The 24468-nt window shown below is 42.2% G+C and overlaps 1 protein-coding gene across 3 annotated transcripts; it reads right to left on the bottom strand.

Moving 5' to 3' along the window:
• Window positions 1–1345: 1345 nt before the first annotated feature.
• On the bottom strand, window positions 1346–24231 carry LOC137873903 (rho GTPase-activating protein 40). 3 transcript variants are annotated; one of them, XM_068712398.1, is made up of 16 exons: window positions 18794–18839; window positions 16625–16836; window positions 14335–14558; window positions 12964–13184; window positions 12013–12091; window positions 11120–11268; window positions 10192–10357; window positions 9650–9741; window positions 9089–9166; window positions 7969–8128; window positions 7145–7227; window positions 6016–6222; window positions 5511–5654; window positions 5088–5239; window positions 4837–4895; window positions 1346–4216 (listed from the first exon to the last, which is right to left on the bottom strand). In XM_068712398.1, the coding sequence occupies exons 2-16, from the start codon at window positions 16771–16773 to the stop codon at window positions 4110–4112; spliced, it is 2070 nt and encodes a 689-aa protein (XP_068568499.1). In that variant the 5' UTR covers window positions 16774–16836; window positions 18794–18839; the 3' UTR covers window positions 1346–4109. The 3 variants fall into 3 exon arrangements, with proteins under 3 accessions (XP_068568499.1, XP_068568502.1, XP_068568503.1); XM_068712401.1 differs by lacking the exons at window positions 16625–16836; window positions 18794–18839 and adding an exon at window positions 24099–24231; XM_068712402.1 differs by lacking the exons at window positions 16625–16836; window positions 18794–18839 and adding an exon at window positions 14637–15016.
• Between the last annotated feature and the right edge of the window lie 237 nt (window positions 24232–24468).

Genomic DNA, 24468 nt, shown 5'->3' with positions numbered 1-24468 from the left:
CTTCTGGCACAAACCCTCCGATCACTAGATCATTTAAATTAGAGATTAGTCTACCTCACTACAGTCCTGTAAATCTGTTCCCAAAACCAGAACATTTTTTTTTTTCCCTTTCTTCTATCCGTTTCCTGCCTCACTTGAACACATCATTGACAGCAGCGATTAGAGTCTAAATTTAAAAGTGAAACTTTTACTTTTGTGCAAACTGTCTCATCAGTGGTGGAGCCTCTATAGCTGGTGCCAGGACGGAAACCACGGCTGCCACCATGTGAGCACCGGAACAAGCTTCAGCTCGCACCTTCATCGCTCATCAATCCGGTCGACTCCGGTCAGCCCCACACAAAAAGACAAAAGCAGGAGAGGAGTGCTTCCTCCATCAAATGTGAGGGAGGCGGTGAGCTCTGAGTGCGCACCGTGATTAGTCGTGAATGGGACGCAGCGGTCTGATTGGTGGAGAGAGCTGGGGGTCAGGCGTTCTGCCAGCAGCTCATACAAGGCTGCTGATTGCTTTTCATCCACTGATTACAGTAATTTAGATCTGCAGCAGGCCAAAGAGGCCTGCGTCTGGCAGGCTGGCTGCTGCTGCGGCTGCTCTGTCTGGGGGGGGGGTTGCAGTTTGCTTTGCTTGGTGATTATTTTTTTTGCTTTTGTGAGAAATTATTGAATGAGGCTGGAAAAACCAAACATACCGGATAAACTGCCGTGTTGGAAAAAAAAGGTGTGATTAATGTTTTCTGTACTGAGAGAAAGAGAGAAAGTCTTCGAAATGATTATCTGTCATTATATCCCGTTTGTAAGTCTGAAGATATTAAATCCATCATGATTTCATTTTGTAGTTATCTATTTTAAAATAATATCTCTTTTTGGATTTAATCACTTCATTCTCGACCACGATCACATGTTGCATGTTCCAAAAATACAAAGCCCATAGCTCTAAACTCTAATTTTGTGAAAGAGAAAACAATGAATGTTATATCATACATTAGTTTTCTTCCTTTTGTCTTTCACGCGGCCATTTGGACACGCTGAGACCTTCAATAATCAAAGTTGATGAGGCAGTTAGTTGCGAATGGTTTTTCCATTCGGTGGCGATGATTAATCAAGGAACTGAGCAGCGCTGGCCTCTTCACCCGCACACATTACAAGGTTAATTCTCTATTGATTACGGCAGCAGAATAAACCAATACTTCACATCACATTTTCTCTGTTTTCACACGTGTGTACAGAATGTTTGCTTCTTTGTGCGATGCTGCTGTAGATTCACAGCTCAGAATGATAAATGATGCTTTTGTTGATACCATCTTTCTACCACACCCATTACCCCATATTGAAAAAAGAAATCACGACGCAACATTAGATTCACATTTATTGACAAAAACATTTTTTCAAAAGTGTTTCTTTCTACAGCAAATACTGTTTTCACAGAAGTATTAAAAACAATGACTTGTGTAAAGGGCATAAATATACATTCTGTCGTCTGCTGACTGACGTCTAAAATCTTCACCATAATAAAAGCTGGACATTGGTGAAGACAATAAGAGGTCCACAACAACACTTGGACCACAACTGGAAAGAAATTTGACTGTAACTGTCATTTCGTCTCCCTGGGTGATTATATAGACAACACTGTTTCAGGAAGCTCTTTCTCTCACACACAAACGCATTCACATATGTACAAACACAAACAACAGAAAACCTGTGTAGCGTGTGAACCGGGGCCCCCTGTTCTGGTGACTCCACATCATGTTGTGTTTACCCGATACGTGTCCATGTTCTCGGCTCCTCGGGGGTGTTTGGACTCACACTTCTTGCCCTCTGGGATTCTGCTTCAGAGGTGACCTAGTTCTCCTGATTGTCAGCAGAAGGCGGTTTCATCAGCTCGCTTTGTGCCGAGGCACTGAACTGTGCCTGGGACCCTGGGACAGGCCAATTGGACTTGTGTAATGAAGCTCATCACACACATGCACGCACACACACACACCGCTGCTGTCGTCGGGTCCAGGGCAGCAGAATTTATAACAGCCATTTATTACCTTCTCCTTTATCAAAGAAATGTGATTCCTCGGCGTGTTTCTGATGCATTCCACACCGCCATTATGGTCCGTGATTATGAGGTGACAGAGACGGAGCAGAGGGTGTTGATGGATGTTGGTGCAGGGCCGGCTGTCATTACTCCATCTATTGAGCGGCGAGTGCGAGACACTTCCCACAAAATGGCCGCGGAGTATCAACATGGCTCCGGCTGCGAGGAGCAAATGATTCGCATCTGACGATCGGTGCAAAATGTTAAACACATTCATTTGCTGCTTGCGTGTGTTTGGAACACTTTGAGTGTGGCAACGCAATCAAAACAGTTCTACTGCAGTGATTTCAGCGCCTCTTCACAGCGGAGTGTATGAATGAATGAATATTTACACATGACATTTATCTTACTGTACTGTTTAGAGTGTATCGAAAAACAACTCAGCATCAAGAAATCTGTATAAGAACACTGCAAATATCCACACTGAGTATGGCTGACTTCACACAAGTTACACTGAGTGCAGCAACTCCACATTATCCTAAAGTCTCTCTAGCCTACACAATACTCATCACATACAGAAGCAACAATGGCATTACATTCATATAAATAACAACAATAATCCCAGTTTACCCCAAGAGTCACTTCAGCACTTTCGGCTCCATTCATGTGTTTAAAAATGAGAACTGAAGACCAGCTTCACTGTGTCCTTAACAACTCCCTTTAGAGGTGCAGTAGCTGTCCTTGAGGTTGTGACACCAAATCCCTTGGTATCAAAAAAAAAAAAAAGTCTCTTTGAGCACTGTTCTGTACAGGTCAGGGGTCCTTGGAAGTCCATGGATTTTTTTTTTTTTTTATAAGGCCCAGGAGATCGCAGGGTTTCACAGATAAGAAGATATCAGTTAATCTCTTTGAATGGCACAGAGAAGAATCCTTCGCCTTTGTTTACTTTGTGATCAAAATGTCTGAGCTGGAAAACGGTCAGCGGAGAGATAAAAAGCAGATGAGCGGTATCAGTCAGTCTATTTACTGAATGATCAGCTGGTAACTGAAGTCCACCTCTGTCTCCAGGTTAGCTGCAGCCACTAGCGTTCAGTTTTCAATTCATTTTCTCTCGTTGCTGTTTTTTTAATTATCAGTAATTAAAGAAGCATAAAACAAGAGTTTTCTGTCCAAATCATAAGCTAAATGGATAACTACTGTGGTCACTGTGTTTGTATGCATTTTAATGAGTAAACTTGGTTTAAGAGGGGATTACAGAAACCTGATTTCCTCAGGTAAATATCCCCAGGAGAGAGCAGATTTCTCTGCCATGTAAGTCTCTTAAGTAACTGTTCTGGAGATCTTGGAATCTTCAAAACAGCCACTAACGGCAGTTTCCAAAGTCAAGAATGAATCTCAGAATTCTCTTGTATAGAAAACGTGTTCAAATGTATTGTCTGCCGCAGTATTAGACACCAATTTAACCAATAATATGCTTGTAAATCTCCTGAATCATGTTTCGGCTTTTTGCAGAAAACTGATAAATGAAAACTATGATATGAAAGCACATTGTCTGGCTGGCCTGAGAAGGGGGCGGGACCTGTGCTCTCTGTAGCCAGAGGTGCTCTGCGTCCCCATCTGCTCGCTCATGGTTGGAGATGACTGCTTGAGAGAAAAGACAGTGAACCAAACTGCCCAGTCTCTCTCTTCTCTCTTCTATGCAGCAGGTTTTCTGTCGGAAGTAATGAGTCACATCAGCGGCTTTGTGCTTGCAGCGTCGCAGCCCTATGGTAACGCAGGCGAGGAATGATGGGGTGAAGGGAAAAAGAAGAGGAAAATAGAGAGAGACAAAAAAGGTAGAAGGATAGAGGGAAAGAGACAGAGGGCAAAGTGTGTTCATCTGATCATAGACAGTTCTTAGGCTCTGCTCCTGGCAGATTCTCCTTCTATCTGTTTCTGCTTCTTCCATCTGACCATCTGTCTCCTCCTCCCTTGCTGCTCCAAGGATGAAAAGGACAAGAAGAGAGGGCTGCGTGGATTTGATCTTTTTTTTTAGGCTCTGCCTTTGTCCTTCTTCAGCAACCTGTTCCCCGATCTGTTCGTCCGTCCTTCACAGCTGTCTGCTGGCGTTGGGTTTCATCTTGATGACCCACTCTCCTCCAGAGTTGCTGTTGTACAAATCTAGAAGGTGTGTGTCGGGATCCAGGCAGTGCTCACCTGCAGAAAACACACACAAAAATCACTAAAAGCCTGTGTTGTTGGATTTTTAAAATATAAAAAAATGTAGGATTCATTTTACATATTAATTTTGGATGCAGCTGATGATTATTTTTCTTATTGATTCATCTGCCAATTATAGTCTCAATTAGTCACATTCTTAAAGATGTCAATCCCAGTTCTTAGAACCCAAATGTATGTCTTTAAATGTGTTGTTTTGTTTGATACGGATACTGAAAAGCTATTTATTTCTTGCAAAATTACATAAGAGATTTTTTTCAGCTCGAGCATCAATTCAGGATTTGTGTTTTATATCAAAACAGTGATCATAGTTCAATAATCTCTAATAAGGTAAAGATTCAGAAGTTTTACAGAAGCTGAACTGACTGAACAAGTTTTTTTTTGTTCACTGTGTCATCTTTCCTGTGAGCGAACAGACATGTGTGTAATAAGCATTTGTCTGCTCTGATAACTGCAGATGCACCGCTCAAATCTCTTTTGGTGTTTGCACAGTTCATTACCTAAGACCTCGCTACCCTCATCAGCTCAATGAGCAGAAGGACATGCAAATGTCAGCGCCGCTCCGGCCAGAGAAAACGCTGAAGCCACTTCCAACTTACCAATATTCCCTCCCACCTCGTACAGGGCGCAGTCAGGGTACGACGCCACAGAGCCGTTTCTGTTGAGAGACATCCCTTTTTTTCATAAACGTGGATACATTGTAAAAATGTTTCTCTGAAAGGAATACTTCATCAGGTGACAAAAGTGACACCATTAGTTTTGTGAGAAAAAAAAAGCTTAAACTGAACTGCTGTGCGAATTATGTAACACAATTTAAGTTAAGAGTTGTCTTTAGTGCGTGGTCATCTACCTTCGCATTTTGCCCTTTCCGTTGTCCGGGCTGCGGACTGACTGGCGCTGAAACTGGGTGAGCAGGTCTGAGGCTCGGGAGTTGACGTTGAGCTGGAACTCCATGGTGCTGCTCACCAGATCCCCGACCTGGATCTTCACTGTGCGGCACGGCTGCAGGGCAAAATAAATCCCCGTATTAACTTTGGATACTAAAACAATGACGTTTCCACAGCAAACACCTTGAAACATTTGAATGGCAGCATGAGAGTATGCAGCTTCAACAGTTATACAGTTTTCCCAAGTATAATCAGTGTTTGAGGAGCTTTTCACCATAAGAACTGAGATTTGTAGTCATTGATTGCTGTAATTATACTCTATTGGACATTGCTGTTGCCTGGGTGTACTGCAAGCAGAGTGTATGAAGCAGAGCAGGGCAGCTCACCTCTGAGGTGTTTTTATCCGGTTTTTCGCGGCTGTCTGTGTGGATCTTCCTCAGCAGGTTCTTGATGCGGCGATCGTAGAACTGGTAACGCCGGTTACTGTTCTCATTTAGCTTACGCACCTGGCTCATGAGGAAATTGGGGATCTGAAGAGAAAGGGAACATGACGCAACATTTGTTATGGATGTATTTTCCTGCCAAGAAATCTGTATGCAATTACAACTTACTTGTCAGAAAAAAACAAATAAGGGAATTTTGTAATAAAATATTTCCAACATCAAGAATAGATTGATTACAGCTTTTTCCGATATTCAATTTCCAACTTGCTAGATGACAACTGGGATATTAAACGCCAAGTTTTTGTTACGAGTGTTGCTTCATTACTCTTTGTTACAAAAAAAATGGTTAAAGAAGAAAATGTTTTTATTATTAGCATTAATAGCCTCTAAAGAATAACACTAACCAACAATCCTATCCTCATGAGGTTGAATATGTGGGCTGTCTTACCGTCCAGAGCAGGTCCTGGTAGCGGATGAGGAGCCTCATGACATCAGCCGCCTTCTCCGCATGTCCTTTCTCTGCCCCTTCCGTCAGTCTGCTGGGGACGGCCTTATGGAGGAAGAGGTTGGGAGCCATGATGGTCGCTACGGCCCACAGGTTCATCCTGTTCCTCTTCTCCCTAGACACCACCTTGCTGAGGAACTCGAGGAGGGCCTGAAGAACACACAGGTGCAGACATGTATAGGTGAAATCAAAGGTGGATCTTTTATCATAATATATGTAATGAGGGGGTCGAACATTCCAGCTTTTACAGAGTTGAAAGACGCTCACTTTCAACTGGGCAACGTGTAAATGTTGAGAGGCCACTTACACCGACGCACAAAATGGAGTAAAGTGAATTATCACAGTGACTGAATCATCTGTAACACCTCGACTGAGAAGTATGTTAATGCAAGTTTCAGCTGCCTCCGCTGGAGTCAAAGTAATTAGTTCAGGTGGGTCTTATGCTCCTGGATGCTTTAAGCGGAGCGGACTGCACACTTGTGTCGGTGAAAGTGAGTCATGGTTAATGCAAGCCGTTACATAACAGACCAGAGTGTTTAAAATGTGGATTAGTGGCAGAACAATATAGTAATGCATTGTGAATCCGTGCTTTGGTATGTCGAGTTTCATGAGAGCGTAAACTGGGATGACTTTCTGACAACCTTAAGTGACAGCATGTGAAGAATGCTGAATAAACGTTTATGGCCAGTTTAACACTTTTGGAGTCATTTATGGATTCTGTGTTTTCAATCCTTGAAGATGAAAAGAAATGTTCAAACTTGACTCTTTCATTTTGGAAGCTAGTTTTCAACCTCTATTGTGCCTGTAGATCAAGTGTGGGCAAGGTGGAGGAAGCATTCACATCCACACTGTAAAAATACTATTTAAAAATGTTAGCTATGTAAAAGTACGTGAAGTATATTAACAAAAAATGACTTACATTATTAGTTTATTATTACTCATGCACTTATGTGGAAAGGAATATTTTGCTGGTGTAGTTAATAAAGGTGGAGCTCATATTTGATATACTCTGCGCATGTATGTGTGTGTGTGTGTGTGTGTGTGTGTGTGTGTGTGTTCCTTCAGTGAGTACCTTCAGTGTGTTCCTGTTGGGCTCAGGCAGCAGCAGGATGAGCAGATTCAACATGTGGAGTTTCTGTCTCAGCTCTGTGATGTCTGAAGGCAGAGAAAGCAAAAATAAGTCTAAGACACGCACACACACACACACACACACACACACACACACACACACACACACACACACACACATCTTCTTCATTTCCTCTGCATTTGGCTGAGAGTAATGGGATACTTAAAGATTAATGGCATTGTGACAGGTGGCCATTAGGTTTGTTAGCTTATGTCTTTGTGGTCACACGTCGTTTATCACTTTGTACGGATTCTCTTCGCAAACTAAACATCAGTGAGTCATCAATCAGATCATATTAATAATATCAGTCCATTCTTTCATTAAGGTGAAACTAATGTGAAAATAGCAGATATTTTTACTGCTCTTAAAAGGCTATCAACTTGTTCATCTTAATGCTGCGCTCTCAGCTGGAGCAGAAAAGGTAAGCGTCACGGAGAAGAGACTCAGGTAATTATGATGTGAACCCTGCTGAGCTGTCTGGAAAAGTGGGCAGCAGTCTGTCATGTAGCATGTAATAGAAGTCATTTAGAGGAAGAGAAGAGGAATTATTAATGTGTATGCCTGATTCGTATGGTAAATATGCAACTTGCCAGATAAGAAAGCACAAACACAGTAAAATCAGTCACTTCAAATACTTCACCAACCTGCATCCTGATATACTGTTTAGTCACAGCTGTGTTCATTATGTAACTACAGAGAAGCAGTGTACGCTGCGACGCGTCCTGAAACTGAAAGATTTAAAGAGATGCAAAATGTTGCACACTGACCTCTAACGGCGCTGAAGGTGTTGAGGTACTCGGCGGTGAGCAGAGGAGCGGGCAGTTCCCTGATGAACTTCTTAAGCAGCGCGGCGGCGTCGTTGGGACTCACCTCGTCCCAGCTGACCTGCCCCGAGTAGAAATTGGTCTCCAATGTCTGCTGCAGCAGCTGCAGGTCGAAAACAATGACCACAGATACGCTGTCAGTGTTAATTCTACCTCCCAGGCATTCAAATTATTAGAATTATTTCAACACTTTTGAATTATTTTGTCATAGTCAAATCTATTTTCTAAACTTAGTTTTTTACACAGAAACCCTTTATTGTGTGCATGACTGATGAATAATAAGAGTATATAAGCTCTATTATCTTGTCTACCTACATTGTGTCTATCTACATTCTTATTGTACAGCCTGTTGCTACTACAGGCCATAGGTTTCATATGGTTTCATAGGAATTTATGCTTTGGATTAAGTTCATAGACCCGTTTTCTGCCTCTATTTGTGTGTAAGTATGTTGTTCTCTGTTAATGGGACAAAATGGCACTATTCACAAATACTTTTATGATAATTGTATTTTGAATTATTTAACTTGGGAACAAGAAAAACTATCATTATGGTATAGTATTTTGTAAAGATGAAAAAGTAAGTGCCAAAATATTAAGTTGAGGTAATTATGTTTAAATGATCATTGTTGCCAAATCCATTATCTGTCAAAGACACTTGATTGTTCAATCCCAGTAGTTTCTCCTGACGTTAAATGGCGCCCTCTTCTGTCTGCTTTCGTTTTATTGATTCACCAGCTACTGTGCATGTGCTGAATTAAATACAGTATCAGAAGGTGAATCTGGCAACAGAAGCTGAAAAAAAACCCACAATTGATTTTGTCTCATTGGACTTTTCTAAATGTCAACTACACTTAAACTCAGTGAAGCTGTTTGATTTTCTTCACTGCTGTTCAGGCACTTCTGACATTTAACAGTGTCAATATCTTGGCTGCCCTTTAGGTCATGAAACTTTTTTGTTTTTTCATTTCTTTGCTTCAAACATAGAATTACAAAAAGGAATGTGGTAATGTGGTGCAGTAGCATGGTTTGTGTGACATAAATCATGTGTATCCAAATATTGTACCTTGATTCTTGACTGAGATCCTGGAACCCGCAGGATCCCCTCCGAATCGACACCTTTCTTCTCCAAAAATGACAACAACTGCAAAGAGAGAGCGAGAGAGAGAGAGGGAGGAGAGAGAGAGAGAGAGAGAGAGAGAGAGAGAGAGACATTAGCAGAGAGTCAGGCATCAGTAGATAAGAATCTCTTGCTCACCTCTGCTGGTTATTCTCAGTAACTGCTGCTATGTACAGGGTGTGGTCAAAGCTTTTCACATTCAGAGGACACTGAGGTTGTTTTATGTGCTTCTATTTAAAGGCATGTTATGCAGGTTCAACAAAAGCAAAAATGTGCTGAACACATGCTGTGCAAAATATGGTCAAAACTGTTGTCTTGTATCAGACCAAGGGAGGAAAACAGATCTGATATATTATAGGCATATTAGATTATTGGCTAAATTAATTAACTCCCAAGCTCACGTACAGAACAGATAAAACTGCTTCGTTCAGATAAAAAGCATGTGGAACTATTTTCATCACACACTTACTGATTTCTAAGGTCATACAAAATGTTTTGGGTTCTTACCGCCTGCATGAAGAGAGGAATAGTGCTGTTGGGCTTCATTTTCTGATCGTTCTCCAGTAGCGTGGCCAGCGGCACACCGTAGAGCGTGCTCTCTGTGAAAGACACAACGTGTCATTCAGTCGTCTCACATTGACATTCAGCCAAAGTTGCACAAGGGAGTAATTTTCCTGTGTTGTGTTTGTATGTGTGTGTGTACCGACATACCTGCAGTGTGTCATACTAATGCTCGGATTAGTTTTGGCTGATTAATGTATTACTGAAGAATGTGTCATCAAAGTTAAGTTTCAGTGTTGTTATGTATACAGAAACAGGTACTACGAAAAATATTTATCAAAGAGACAGGAGTATATTTAGATTTAATTCCAGACTGTAGGGAAAAAAGGAGGAAGAAGTCTCTGCAGAAATGGGAGAAAGCTTTCCTTGTGTGTGTATGTGTGTGTGTGTGTGTGTGTGTGTGTGTGTGTGTGTGTGTGTGTGTGTGTGTGTGTGTGTGTGTGTGTGAGTGTGTAAACTGCTCTCTTCGTGTGTCAGTGCTGCCATACCTGGGATTTTTCTCTTGCCGGTTTTGTGCCTTTTAACCTCCAGCTCCAAGAGGTCGCACAGCGCCGTCATGTCGATGAGAGCCAGCTGACGCACCTTCTTCATGTCAGAGTGGGAGAGATCCTGAATACGAGTCACTCCGAGACGACACTTGGGGCAGATCACCCGCTGAGAAGGTGAAGGCGGTGAAAAGTGAGGAGAGTGGGATTGGAGTTGAGAGATGGCAAGTGGAGGTGAAGAGGTAAAGAAAGACAAAGAAGCAAAAAAAAAGCACAAGGAGAGAGAATGGGATAAAGAAGAAACGGTCGACAGTGTCTAAAATCATTTACATAATACTCATTGTGATATAATGGACATCAGCCATTCCCTTGATTAATACTCTAAGCAGTGTGGCAACAGTATCCATGCATGTTTAATTAACATTTAAGAACGCAAATTCTTCCCTTTTGCTGAGGACACTTATTCCTCAAATAGAAGAATAAATCTGCTGGACTCAGCGACACAACTATTCTTTTGTTGGGAGCTAATTTCCTCCTTCCTGTATTTTGCTTAACCCTGTTATCTAACCAACAGCAGGGCCGATTAGAATTGGCTAACAATAACATTTGTGTGTGAGCGTGTGTCTTAACAGGTTTACATGAATATTACCCAAAACACCCAAAATATATTGGAAAGTTTATTATTATTATCATGTCCTTTAAGTAGATGTCCGGTGTTCTTTCACACCCACCAAAAGAAAATGACTATAGGAAGTACACGCTGTGAAACTTATATCAGTATTCCGCTTTTATGTCCTATTTGCAAATTGTCTTCCCATTTCATGACATCACTGGTACATTTACAAAGTTCCCAATTTGAAATAACATTTCCCTGAAGGGCAGCGGGGGCTACAGTCATGAGAAGGAGAGGTGGAAGTGTTTTGGTGCTTACAGGCAGGGTGCCATCCTCTTTTCGGCGTTGGCTGTTGTTTTGCGGAAGTTTGGCCTGCTTGAGGAAGATGACGGCCTGTTCGCAGTAAGCCACGTCGGTGATCAAGAACTCCTCTTTCGGAGCGCCTCTATGATGCTCCGGCGTCACAGCTGAGTGGGGAAACACAGCCATTAACACACACAAACTCCAAGCTATTAGTACAATTGAGGAAGTCAACTGTGAGGGAAGTCATAGAAATTGAATTTGAATGCACACTACACGAGAGAACAAGAGGAAGGAAAACGTCGGACAAAAAAGTCCATAGATATGAGGAAGTGTACCCACGTGCTCTTTTATCTCCCCATAGCATAGCAACAAAGTAAAAAAAAAAATAAAAAAACATTTGGCAGAAGTTTAGAGTCAATACTCTAATATAGAGAAGTTTGACCAAATACAGATGTCACCATTTACTGTGGCATCTGTAACATTATGGCCTTTTCTCTGCTGTCAAAGCGTCAACAACTGCATTTGTTGTAAGGACTGGTTCCCTCTTTAGTTTTTCCTCAGTAAAAAACCCCTGAAAACTATTGGAAATATTGCGATTTGGCCAGTGAACTCAACACTGTGAGGACAGGGACTTTCTTCAGCAGCTGCATGTTGACATGGGGGGTTATCCGGGGATTAATCTGAACCAATTAGAAGAGAGATGACGGGCTGTGGCCTGATGCCAACAGACGATCCCTCATCAGGTCCTCACAAATCTCCTGCTCACCTGACTTCTTCTTCTTCTTCTTCTTCATATATGTATTTTTAAAGAGACGCGTGGCCGTTAATTCGTAGTTAAAACTATGAGTAGTTACTTGCTTGTTTCATTTTTGGCTTACTGTAAAAGTATTACTGTATGTGGCTCTTACCTGAAAGTGGTGTTTTGGCAACCGATGCCATGCTGGTTTGGGGAGAGTCTTCGCTATGCTGGGACTCAGGAAGAAGGGTCTGGTGAAAGAGAGCATTTATTGACACGTCACAAATGCATGTCAACGCCAAGTCAAATGTTATGCAGCCCAATCTAACAAATCACAAATTTTCCTCAAGAGGCTTTTCAATCTGTGTACAAGATACAACATGCTCTGTCCTTAAAGCCTAGATTCAAATAAGTAAAAAATCCCCAAAATGGGGGGGAAAAAAAACTGTAATAAACCTCAGGAAGAGCAACTGAGAAAAGATCTGTCTCGCGGGACGGACAGACATGCAATAGACATCCCAGTACTCAACACTCTCTAAGGAACAACTTTTGTTCAAAATATAAGGCCTTTAATATTTTGTCCACCACTGGGAATAATAGACGTGTTTCATAGTGTCCACTGAGCAGATGGAGATGGATATGAAAAGTGTTTCCTTTGATAAAAGACTGATAAGGATCAGAGGAGCAGCGTATCTATTCCCCTCTCAGGGCTGCTCAGGCAGACAGGGAGGACAAAGCATGGCCTTTACATGTGATTTGCCTTTATTGTCACAGGTCAGCCCCTCTGCATAGAACAACTCACAGCACAACACACTGGAACAATAGAAAGTCCCTCGCTGAGTCCTGACAGTCACCAGGGAAATGGATGTGTCATATTTCTCTGCATGCAGCTTTGACAGCATGACAGTAAGCCTAAGACTGGTCTTTGCATTTTCTTGTGGGTAGATGTAAACAAAGGACATAAGAGTTGTTACAAGTCACTCAAATTTCTTTTCTCCTATTTTTACATTATTTGAAGGCATGAAGAGCTATAGCTTTCTCTTGCTTTTCCCCCTCTGCAGGGGTGTCCGAGGTCGTGGTGAGTTACAGAACAACTTTTTCAAAAGTGCTTCAAAGTCCTGACCTGAGCGATGGGGGAGTGGAAGATGTCGCGAACGTCTCGCGGGGCCGGTTTGTTCCTCTTGCGGAGAGACAGCGTATAGGAATCCAGTCGACGCTGCACGGCCTCGGCCTGGGTCCGGGTCAGAGTGGACAGCAGCACCGCTTTGTCTACATCCTCGCTGTCCTCGCTGATGAGGGTCGATAAGCCAGCATCGGCCAACCACTGCTCCTCCTGTTCGCCTTCTGAGACACAGAGATACAACAGACAGTGAAAGATACAGACAGGCAGCAATGCACAGAGGCGACAGCAACAACATGTAGAAAAAATGCAATTTGAAATGCACAGTTTTACTGCAATAAATTATAATTTTGATGTAATGTATAAAATTAGGTGTAGATGACTGGACTTGGTTTGTGCATAAAGTCCCTCCTCAGTCTGTAGTAACTACAACTAGGCAACATCTGTAGCACAGTCCAATCAAAAGCAATGGATTGTGTAAACAGGAAGTCAATGCAGCACCACAGGCTGTAACATAAACAATATATTCAACATTACTGCACGAATAAGCGGGTGTTGATGAGATTACTGCCAGTCTTTAACTAAAAGAATGTATTAATTTGTTTTGTTTATGTCTGCAAAAATGATCAAATATGTGTGTTTCAGACTGAGTGGTGTTATTAGGTAATTAGCAAAACGTAGCATAACATTTTTTGTTATTTGTCAACTGTAATTCGAAATCTTCATCGTTATTAAACAGTCACGTGTCAGGTCAGATGTGTCAAGTCTATTCCATCTTATCTCTTTACCTGTTCACTCTATATTAGCTAACGTTAGCTTCGTCTGTCAAATCAGTTAGATACGCAACAGTTACACCTGGCAGGAAATGAGTGTAAATGTTTAGCAACAGCTAATCTCTCTTCAGTGATTTGTAAACCTCCGCTTTGTAATCACAAAGATGGTTTACTCTCTCAAAATAATAATGGGGCATAGACTCACATTGGAGGGATTTTCTCATTAATTGTTTCTGTTTAACATACCATGATTTAGATCTGTTAAATGGTGGAATGAACACAATCAGAAGTACAGAACATAATAAAAGAGCATCCCCATCATGAATGGCTTTGTGGCTCGTGCACATAAAACACTCCCTGCCACAAAGTGTTTGATAGCGTTGCCATGGTGACGAGCGCTTCTTTGCTGCATGAGTGACACCTGATCTGTTGCCGTGTCGAATGCATTGTTTCATGGAGTGTCTCAGCAGCAGCTGTGTTAAACACTGATGGTTTGTGTTTCTACCACACAGACTCATGAGGACCTCAGAGACTCATGAGGACCTCAGCTCTTTCTGTCCATCCTCCGTCACTCGCACAGTAGCGGTCATGCGGTATTTACCTTCTGATTGTCTGGAGTCTCTCCTGCTGCAGTCGAGGTCCGTGTAACCACTCCCCTGTCGAATGGTCTCCACCTCACTCCAGAAGGAATCCAGGCAGAGTTTGTCGGGGTGCTGCTCCTGGTCCTGGGAGGATGGCGCGTGTGCGCCTTCTGAGTGCTCAGCTGCTGCCTGGTCCTGCGGTCTGGCCCAGGGCTCCACGCTCATCTCGGTGGGGCTGGGATTTCTGGTACAGACATACACACACGTAAAGAAATCGCACGCATGCATGCAAACAAGCGGGCAGAAACGCAAAGACACATACAAACACAGGAGGAACGAAGATCGGAGCGATGTGAGGGAGTATGAGTCAGCCGGGGGGAGCCCAGAGAGATGGAGAGACAAGAGGATCGGGATGGGAGAGAGAGGGCCGGAGAGAGGAGCGAGATGGCGAGAGCGGACACAAAGGGGGGTCTCTATTGTTCTTGCAAAATGTGTCCTGGAGGCATAGTACCCTGTCGATCCACTAGATGTCACTGTACCAATGTGAGATCTGTTTTCCTATGGGTCACACCCCTTCATATACTGAAACACATGAGTGCAACCCACCAGCAACGGAAGAATATTTAACGAAATACATTAAACAACAAAAAAAAAACCATCTCAGATTGTTTTCTGAAAACCAGCATGAAAAAAATGCAGCCAGCGTTTTGACTCAACAAGAGATGGTACAACTGTTCCATTCTTGCAACAATGGGACCCACTCAGCTGCAGACACACTTGCACCCTCGGGCACTAAAATGTGACATGGTGATCACAGGAAGTGGTCGGCTGAGTCACTCCATCGGTGTGCGGTTCAGTCACATTCCTATGGTCAGCAAAACTCAAGAGACATACCAAACCACACACTTCCATGCCTGAGGAATGGCTGATGGCTGACAGACAATGAAATCATAGTTGTCGGATGTATCAGAGCCAAAAATACCTGTCATACTTTGAGCTGTGATGCCATAACCAACAACATGTCTGTTAAAGCCAGATCAGATTTGTTCCAGATCAATGCTATGGTGTGCTAAACCAGTTTGAAGGTATCTCTGTATCTCTGAGTGGAAATGGGGGGGGGGTTGCTGAGATGTCAGGAGTTGCGAGTTGCGAGTTGCGAGTTTCAATTGATACTTAATTCATCAAAAGCCTCTTTGCAAAGAAACAGAAGTAGAAAAAAGAGAAGTATAAAGTAGTAATTGTCCTTTCCCTGTAGGATCATACACCAGACCTGCCTATACAAAGCAAAGAAACAGAGAACAGCTAATCCTCACAGCCAAGAAGCTGAAACCAGCAGATGTTTGTCATGAATGCTTGACAAATTACTTAAACAATGAATCACTTGTCCTAGTTGTTGTTGGCCAATTTTCTGTGAATCGACTAACTGTTTCAACTCTAGGCAGATTCACTTTGAATACTGTGCTTTAGTAAGATTGTAACATCATAATTTGTATAATTGTTTTTAAACACGATTTGGACAAACCTATATAAGCTGGTATTGTATAAATCTCTATGGTTCTAAATAAGAAGTGATGTGGAATTACAGACAAAGAGAAGAATGCTATCCATCAGAACACAGAGATTTTAAGAGTTAAAATTAAATATAGTAGCTACTATCTGATCAGTAATCAACTTTAGCCAATAATTTGAGTTTAAATATGGGATTCAGTATGGGGAGAGAACATGTGGCATTAATGCAATATAGACATAATAGAGACTATTATTTTCATCCAACATCTAGCTCACTATATCCCTCACACACAGCTGTCCAAAGCCAAAACATGTGCTCACAACCTGCTACTCTTATGGATAAAACACATCAAGCTTGAGAGATCAGAAGTCTGCAGACAGCTGACTCACAGCAGTGCACTCTGGATCCACTTCAACTACAGGGAATGCAACAAAAATTGAAATGAGAGTGAAATGAGAATTGAAATGAGTATTATTTTTGCCATTAAAATAACTCAAATGTTCTCATGAGAAAGTTCTTTTTCTATCCCACAAATGAAGGTGTGTTTTTAATGTTTTGACAAGTGTCCAAAAATAGCCACCATCTAAAAAAGTTGGCAGACACAGACTCCGCAGCATGAACTACACGTACCATAACTGCAGTGGCTCTGATGCTCACTGGTTATTTGGGGATTTTATCACACAGTGTGCCATCTGCATGACTTCACTTCAAGCACAGACAACATTCAAACTTTCACCAAAACATTTATGACTTTGATCCAGCAGATCCAGCTCCAGCTCTAGCTCCATCTCATCACATACCTGGCTTTTTTCTTTTGGGAGGATGGCTTCACACGCTTGCTCCTCGCTGGGCTTTGGCTAGGACGAAGCCTGAAACGGCTCAACCTGGAGCGTGGAAACTGCATGGTGGATCCGAGCCTGCCCACCAATACCTCCTCTCTGCCTTTCATATCCACAATGCTAAAGGAATCCAGGGATTACAATCCAGCACCAAAACCTAGCTTCATCCAGCCCTGTTGGTTAGACACCATGTGAGTGTGGTGTAAATCTGTCCACTGCTCCAGTTCCTCTGTGCGGTGACAGAAAGTGTTGTTGTTCACCGAGGCTTGGGGCTGAGTGGAGCTGATGCTGGAATGCAGGAGGGAGTGACGGCTCCTTGTACATTAACGCATCATTCACACCTGTCCCCTCCCTCGCCACCCTGAGGGGACACGCCCTGCCTGCATGCCTCATGGCCACCCCATCTGGTTCAAACAAGAAGTGTTGACACTTTTAAGAACTAATCAAAAAGACCTTGGGCTGTAAAATAATAAAGACACTCGTGTTAGTCCAGGCCTCATAGATGTAAACGATGAATGCTTTAGCCACAAGGGTAAAAGCTGACTGCACTCACATGCATACCTCAGGCACTTTATTGTCCTTTTAAATGAAAGCCACACAACTTAACATGACCTAATTGATCAAGGGTTCTTTGTTGAAAAAAGGAGGCATGTTTTCACCTCTTTGCTTTGCTGTTACTGTAAGAATTAAGTAAATCAAACGCATCAAAGGATGACAAATCTTTCTTCTTTTCGAAACTCTGTGGTTGAGCTTGCATTGCAAGCAAGTAATCTCAAATCAAATAGCACATACTTATGCTGTGACAGCTCATGACGTGGTATGTTCAATCAAATACTGCCTTAAATGGTGAAGAAAGCTACTTATTGCAACACTCACAGCTTACATCCTCGTCCAACCTCATACCTGAGCTCTTGACTGAACAGTTTATGTAAAAAAAAAGGTGGCTGAGTGTGGATGTGATTTGGCAAGAGGCTGAGAAAGTGCCTCAAGTTCCTCAAGTGCAACGGGTCTGTCAACATTGTCTGTGAGCTGCACTGCAACCCCTCAAACCATTCCCCAAATCACTGACTCATCATCACTTTTTCATTCTCTCTTGTAATGCTGAAGACAGCCTATATATCAACTGAGGATGTAAACAGACAGAACCGGATGCCCAGTGAGAAAACCAGTTACTTCACCTGCCTCCACAGTGTGTCATAAGACCCGCTTTCTATTTCTTTCTGTCTAAAAATGTATCTGGGATAAAGGTTTAAAATGTTGCCATTATAGAGATAAAAAAATAACTAAAATGACCTCAAACTAAGTGTGCCAAGCCTCTATGGAATACACTCAGAGGACAGACTATGAAGAGGAGAAGCAAAAGCAGCACTGTCTTATTTTTAAACCTGCTGATAATTTTCTTCACCACGCCAACAATTTATAAAGCTCAGCCACAAAACAAAACACATGCTACTTTGTAAAGAGACAATTGAAAACAGGGACTACTGGAAATGTCAGGGTGTTGGGATTGTTTCTTGTTGAATGGGCCCCAAACCAACACAGGGAAATCAACAGGAAGCCATCCACTCTGAGAGAAGAATGAACAAAATGTCAAACCGTTGTGTTACGTTTAAACTCAGCACTGTGGGAAACAACACAAAGTAACCCCATCCAACCAACTCTGGTCAAGAAATACGGTGATTCACTTGGAAAAGCTGCTCGCTTTGAAAGCAACACTGTGTTTAATCCTCGTGGCTGAATTCCATGGCAAGCCTCTTAGCTTGCAGAGAATGCTACAGTTTGCTCACACAGCCTTGAGAATGTGTTTCTGCCACAGCATACAGGATCTGTCCGTTGATACAGAAAATCATAAACACAGAAAGAGATCTACAATCTACGACATCCCTGAAACAACAGCAAAAAACCCATCAAAACGAGGATACTAAAAATGATAATCAGACTGGTGAACTAACTGTCCAGTAAAAATAAGTCAAACTAAAGTTTGCAGTCACAAGGAAAACTTTTTTTTAACAACCTTGCTGAGCACCTACACCCTGTTTAGCCTAATAATAGCGGAGTAGCTTAATCCATACATGAGCTTCAAGTCCCAGCACCCCTGAGTCCACGGCGGCAGCAGAGGCCTGATCCTACCTGGCCTTGGCCCACGCGATGGCTTTGCCCGTGAGCAGCAGCAGGGCTGCAGAGCCACTTCTCCCCCACGGCATCCTGCTGTTGTCCCCCCAAACCGCTGCAAGCTGTAGGAAACAGCAGCCGCCTGCCCCTGGCAAGCTGTTTCCTTGTAATCTCCTCGGTCCACAAACACATTAGAACAAGGACGGTCCTCACTGGGCTGGTAGGCACGTCACTACATTGCATCCTGGGACAGGAAAAGAGGTCTGCATGGGGGGGTGGGGGGGGTGGGGGGAGGAGAGGAGCTGAGTGGTTGAATAGCTGACTTGGGCTGGGACACTGACAGAGGGAAGACCCTGTCTGAATGGCTGAAGCTGAATGGATTGGGCATGAGGACACAACAGCTGCATGCCTGACTGACTGGCCGGCTGGCTGGTTGGACAGCTCAACAAGCTGTTTGGATAAAGTTATGCTGGGGCTCAGAAAAGTAGAAATTCCTTTGTGTTAGTGGCAACATTCTCACTCTGCGTTACTGATTTACTCAAACTCAAACACAGGAATCCGCTTGACCTCCGTCGTTTTGTCTTTACGGTTGTCATCAGAGTCTATGATCCACTATACTGACACTTATTTACAGCAGGGCTGAATGTCAATGAACAGCAGGAAGGTCTCAGCTGGTCCACAGACAAATATGAAGGCAGACACGAAATAACAGTGTCTGTTGAACTTTGGATCAGGCCTAAAAGAGTTATTAAAATTAGTTGTTAAAATTGTATTATAGGAAAAATGCGACCTACTTAAAATTTATTTTTCAACATTACTGATGCATTGATGGAATTACATTTATTTACTTATTTTCTATTAACGTATATATTCTCAATATTACGTACCATGCCCTTGTGCATGAAATGTGTTATACAAATAAATTAGTCTTGCGTTGTCTTGCCTTTTCTTGGCAACACTCGACAGACACAGTGAATGTGTCAGGAAAAATAATTTTGATTTGATTTGAAAAGGGCACTTTTACACTCAAGATGGTAGAGGCAGTAAAGGTCCCCCTGACCTGACCTCTGTCCTTTAGCTGCATTTCTACACTGGTGGGATGATGCACAAAAGGTTACTTGGTGCTGACAGATGTTGGGTTCATTATGACATCATAATAAATCTCAAAGTAAAATTCCAATGAGATTTTATAAATTTGTCTCACTAGGACAGAGCCCTGAGAGCTCAGCAGTAAGGACTTTGTGCCACAGCAGTGTTGGGTAATCTTAAGATTATAAGAAATCTATACAGTGCTTCTAGAAACATATGTGAGCAACTCAATGGTGTAAATCTGATCATGTGACATTGCAGAATGCGTACATAGCAAATACTTGGGACATTGAGAAGATTTGATACCCTTACACACTGTGTCCACAAAAACTCGGTCGTGCAGGGCCATGGATGACGAGGGCCTCCTGCTTTGACCTGTTTACTCGTCACGAACAGCACGATTTTAAAGGACAAATAGAAGGGCACTCTGAGAGCACAGACCTCCACCAAGGCCAATCTACTCCAACATATAATGGTTTCTTTCTTGCCCCATGCTTCACCCTTCCTCCAAGTTTAATGAAAATCTGGCCTGTTGTTTTTCCGTAATCCTGCTGACAAACTCGTTATTGCTCTTCCCAGTTCAGAAGCCCTGATGGTGTGCCCCTGGCCCACTTTACATTGTATTAACTGCACTGACCTAGTGAAGCACTACAATATACATTCATTTCAATGGGCATGTTTGTTTTCATTCAGAAACAAACATGCCCATTGAAATGAAAACCTCATTTGCACTTATAAGTAACTGTTAAAGTCAATCTAATCAGCTCCTAGGGGACGTTTCCTGCACAGTACTGTCCACTATAACAATGTTATCTATTAGATAACAAATCCAATTGTACAGTTTATAACTAGTAAACTAAATACAGAATCAATTTCATTTGGTATGGCTGAAATCCAATCTCTGTACAGTGTAAGAGACCTGGTGGGATCAGTATAGTGTGGCTCAGCTCTCTGGCAGTTTGCCCTGTCTCTTCACTCAGTTTGTCTCTAACCAGATCAACACAGATTAGGGAGACCACGGGGATCCCTCTTGGGTTTTCCTTCCTCGCCAGGTCTTTCTCTTCTCACGAGAGGTTATTCCTCACGCCTCTCGGAGACTTCACCATAGTCTAAAACAATGAAGCTGTCTCTGTGCTATCTCCAATGTTGTGTCTCTTAGTCACTCTCTTCATTCTCACCTTGATTTAAGTCCAGGAAAACCACCGTATCTGCTCTCCTGTAACCTCCCTCATGCCACATCCTTCCTTACTATGTTTCTTTCCTTTCTCTTGAATCCTCTCTGACTGTTGTTCCTGGTAAGTCAAGCCCTTTGTCACCATCACTGACAATCCTCCTTAGCTGACAGATATGCCTAGAGGAAAAGGAGAGTGGAGAACCTGATGGCATGTCACCTTGTGACCCTACAGATGACATGTGACAGCCAGCTCAGCCTCATGGCCTGCTGATCCACCTCTTGGCAAGTAGAGCACGGCGAGGGCAGGGGAGGGGAGGAAAGCGAAGCAGTGTAGAATACAGGAGAGAGCAAAATGACAAAAAGAGAAACGAGGGCAAATGCTGAAGGAGGGGGATTACACAGGAGTGAAGGTTACAGGAGAGGAAGGGAGATGGTGAAGAGGGATGGAACATGGAACATGGAACATGGAACCAAAACCCCAAGATCTATTGCATTAGCACTGTTGGAATGATGCTAAATGTTAGAAATGTGAGGAGAAAAGAGAAATGTGTCCCCTGACTCACTGACACTTCCAGATGGTTTGACTGACAGAGCCAGAAGGATGCAGCCTGTCACTCATACCAAAAACTCCCACACATTAAAAACAAGGCTGGATGCCAGCATGCCATATATGCTCACACGAGTACAGACACACAAAAACAAAGGAGGCGAAGGAACTGTGACAAACTGTGTCATCAAACGAAGGAGTTAATTTAATGCAACTGATACAAGTTTGTTTTCAATCCAATGACCTCAACACTGTCCCACACCAACAAATGGAAATATAGTTAGGAGCAAATCTGTGGTGAAAAATGTAGTCACAAGGACAAAAGATGTTTATAGGATGATGAAACAAGTCATGCACTTGTGATATTTATCTTATGCATACACATTCCAGCACCCGGCATGGGTGTTTCCGCTCATCGTTGTTTATTGTTGCAAAGTTTGGCACATTAATTCATCTGAGCGATGTAGCTGAACTTGTTCTGAGAGTACAGACTGGAAATGAGTTGGGGAAAGCTTCAATTATCTGGTCATTTGCATCATTAAAAATATGTCCCTGTGCATAATGAGTGCAAAGGGTAAATCAACATTTCGTCTTTGTCCACATTACTGTGCATCACTGATGTTTTCATTCTGTCACAAACGTTCTTATGAAATGATCTCAAAAGAAGCAAAGGTCCTGTAATAGATTTCAGTGGGTTGGATCTTTGCACGATTTAAAAATTAGCTCATTAAGGACTGTGAAAAGTTTTTAAATGAATTGTGTGAGAAAAATTATAACATTTCAAAAAACCTCAATAGTTACAGCAACTGTCGACTGAAAATACGCACAGATTCAGCTTCTATATTTCAGACTTGTTAAAGAGACTATTGTTGATCTGGGAGATTTACAGGACGGGTGAGTCTATAAAGATAATAACTACCTTTGGTCTTATGGCAGCACCTCATATGCTCTAAAAGGGCTGTGATACATGACTATGAACTCATATGTCACACCTTACTTGACATCAGCAGCAACGTATAATTGTATTACTTGAAACGCAAGTTATAAAGCAGGCAGTGAGCATGTTCTCCACATTGATGCTATAAATGGATTACTGACTTAGACTTGTATGATCATAAAAAACATGACAAATGATTGAAACATGAACTGTAGCATGTAACAATATCTCTTCTTATGATCAGGTTAAACTAACGTCCTTGACCATATCTATTCCACAAAGGTAATAGTAGCAAATACCATTATCGTCTTTAGGTTACTTTATCATATCTTTTAAATAATTACAAGTTTGTTTATTCAGTTTCTCTTTTGAAAGCAGATGTCATATTGCGTCATCTAAAACAAACAATGTGTCATATACGACTCACAGCAGCTGCCACCTGAGCTGTGCAGGGCTTAAGCTACTAGCAATGAAAGCTGGAATACCTTCTCTTCTCTCGGCATATGGAGCAAAAATGGATTACAAGAGCAGCAGTACTTTGCACTGACTCTTACTATTTATCCTTAGAGGATTTAGAGATTTTTCTTAAGCTGTTTTGTTAGTATTGGGGTAGCATGTAGTTCTAATTTACCTAAAACAACCCTATTAGCCATGTGTTCTCCTCGTTGTACACTAATGACAGTGAGCTGAACAAATCTGAGGTAAAACTCCACAAAACTATAATAATTCGAAAAAGCCTGAACATATCTGCAGGCACCTTACGCAACATGCCATGGATGCCATGTTTGCAAAATGAAACATTTCATTTTCTGAAATTAACAACACTAAACCGTAATAGTCAAGCATATCATCTCAATAATGCAAACATGTATGCATTATCTTTAAAAATGAAATTAGAATGATTACTGCTGCAAAACTATAAAGGGCTAATGAAATACATTGGACATGCAGCTGTAACAAATCCTCTTATTTATTTCCTTTAATTCACTGACATGTGTAAAGAGCTACCCCAATAAATCAGCCAAGCCGATTTGTTGGCTTATTGCTTACCAAACGATAAGTATTAGAGCAAGAAACGGTGTCCTTCAGAGTCTGCCTATATTTTTGGGTCACAATTATTTGATATTTGGACCCATATCACCTTTTTTTAACTCCTAAATATCAGTATGGGACTCACAAAAATCTGTCAGGCTACAGTGTGAGGACGGCTGAAACGATCCATCATGCACAATATTACAACAATAAACTGCAATGAAATCCACGGAAGTACTTGTTTCTTCTGCGTTTCTGAGCAGAACACATGCAGGAAGAAAACCACGCCCATAACAACAGGTCCCGAGCAACCAGAAACGCTTCCTCGAGCGCAGAACAGAAATACAAAGACAAACTGCAAAACATGTGAAACCTCATGAGTCCAGTTATTGTACATCTGTTTCTAACACAACCTCTTGTACAAGATAACATCAGCATTTTTTCATCAGAAAATTGACGTTTTCTAACAAATTATAAAGGGTTAGCTGGCTAACAGAAAACAAAGAGATCCACTAGTGAGGGTGAGTGAACCCGTTAACCTTACCTGAGGAAACACCGTCGGAACCCCCGGTGTGCACAGGCTCGACTGAGCGTGAGAAGAGGATGTTTCCATATAGCTCATATACGGTGATGAGTCTCGCTGTGAGCGGTCACAACACACAGATGGAGAGAAGTGAAGCTCGTCCTGCCTTCACAGATGGGATGAGGGAGGCTGCTCTCCTCCGCCACCCGTCCACGCTATCCTTCACACCTTGCGGCTGACGTCACCACGCCGGGTCTCAACAATAACAACAACAACAACAACAACAACAACAACAACAGTGCCATATGACCATCTCTGGTTTTTACAACATTTCCCTCTTGTTTTTTTTTAATAGCTCAACAGGAGAATAATGGCTTAATGTAAATCACTG

The sequence above is a fragment of the Cebidichthys violaceus genome, unplaced genomic scaffold (genome assembly GCF_023349555.1).
Source record: "Cebidichthys violaceus isolate CVI_PGR_0920_01 unplaced genomic scaffold, fCebVio1.0.p SCAF_17, whole genome shotgun sequence".
Classification (NCBI taxonomy): domain Eukaryota; kingdom Metazoa; phylum Chordata; class Actinopteri; order Perciformes; family Stichaeidae; genus Cebidichthys; species Cebidichthys violaceus.
The sequence above is the reverse complement of the archived record's forward strand: the minus strand, read 5'-3'. Positions and strand labels throughout refer to the sequence as shown.

What these genes read in the sequence shown, in the direction of transcription:
- LOC137873903 (XM_068712398.1), bottom strand. Translation starts at nt 16,773, where the DNA reads ATGAAAGGCAGAGAGGAGGTATTGGTGGGCAGGCTCGGATCCACCATG. An exon ending in TGCCAAAACACCACTTTCAG is followed by an intron (nt 11,269 to 12,012) that starts GTAAGAGCCACA and finishes TTCCCCACTCAG; the next exon opens with CTGTGACGCCGGAGCATCAT. An exon ending in TTCCTCTCTTCATGCAGGCG is followed by an intron (nt 9,167 to 9,649) that starts GTAAGAACCCAA and finishes CTCTCTTTGCAG; the next exon opens with TTGTTGTCATTTTTGGAGAA.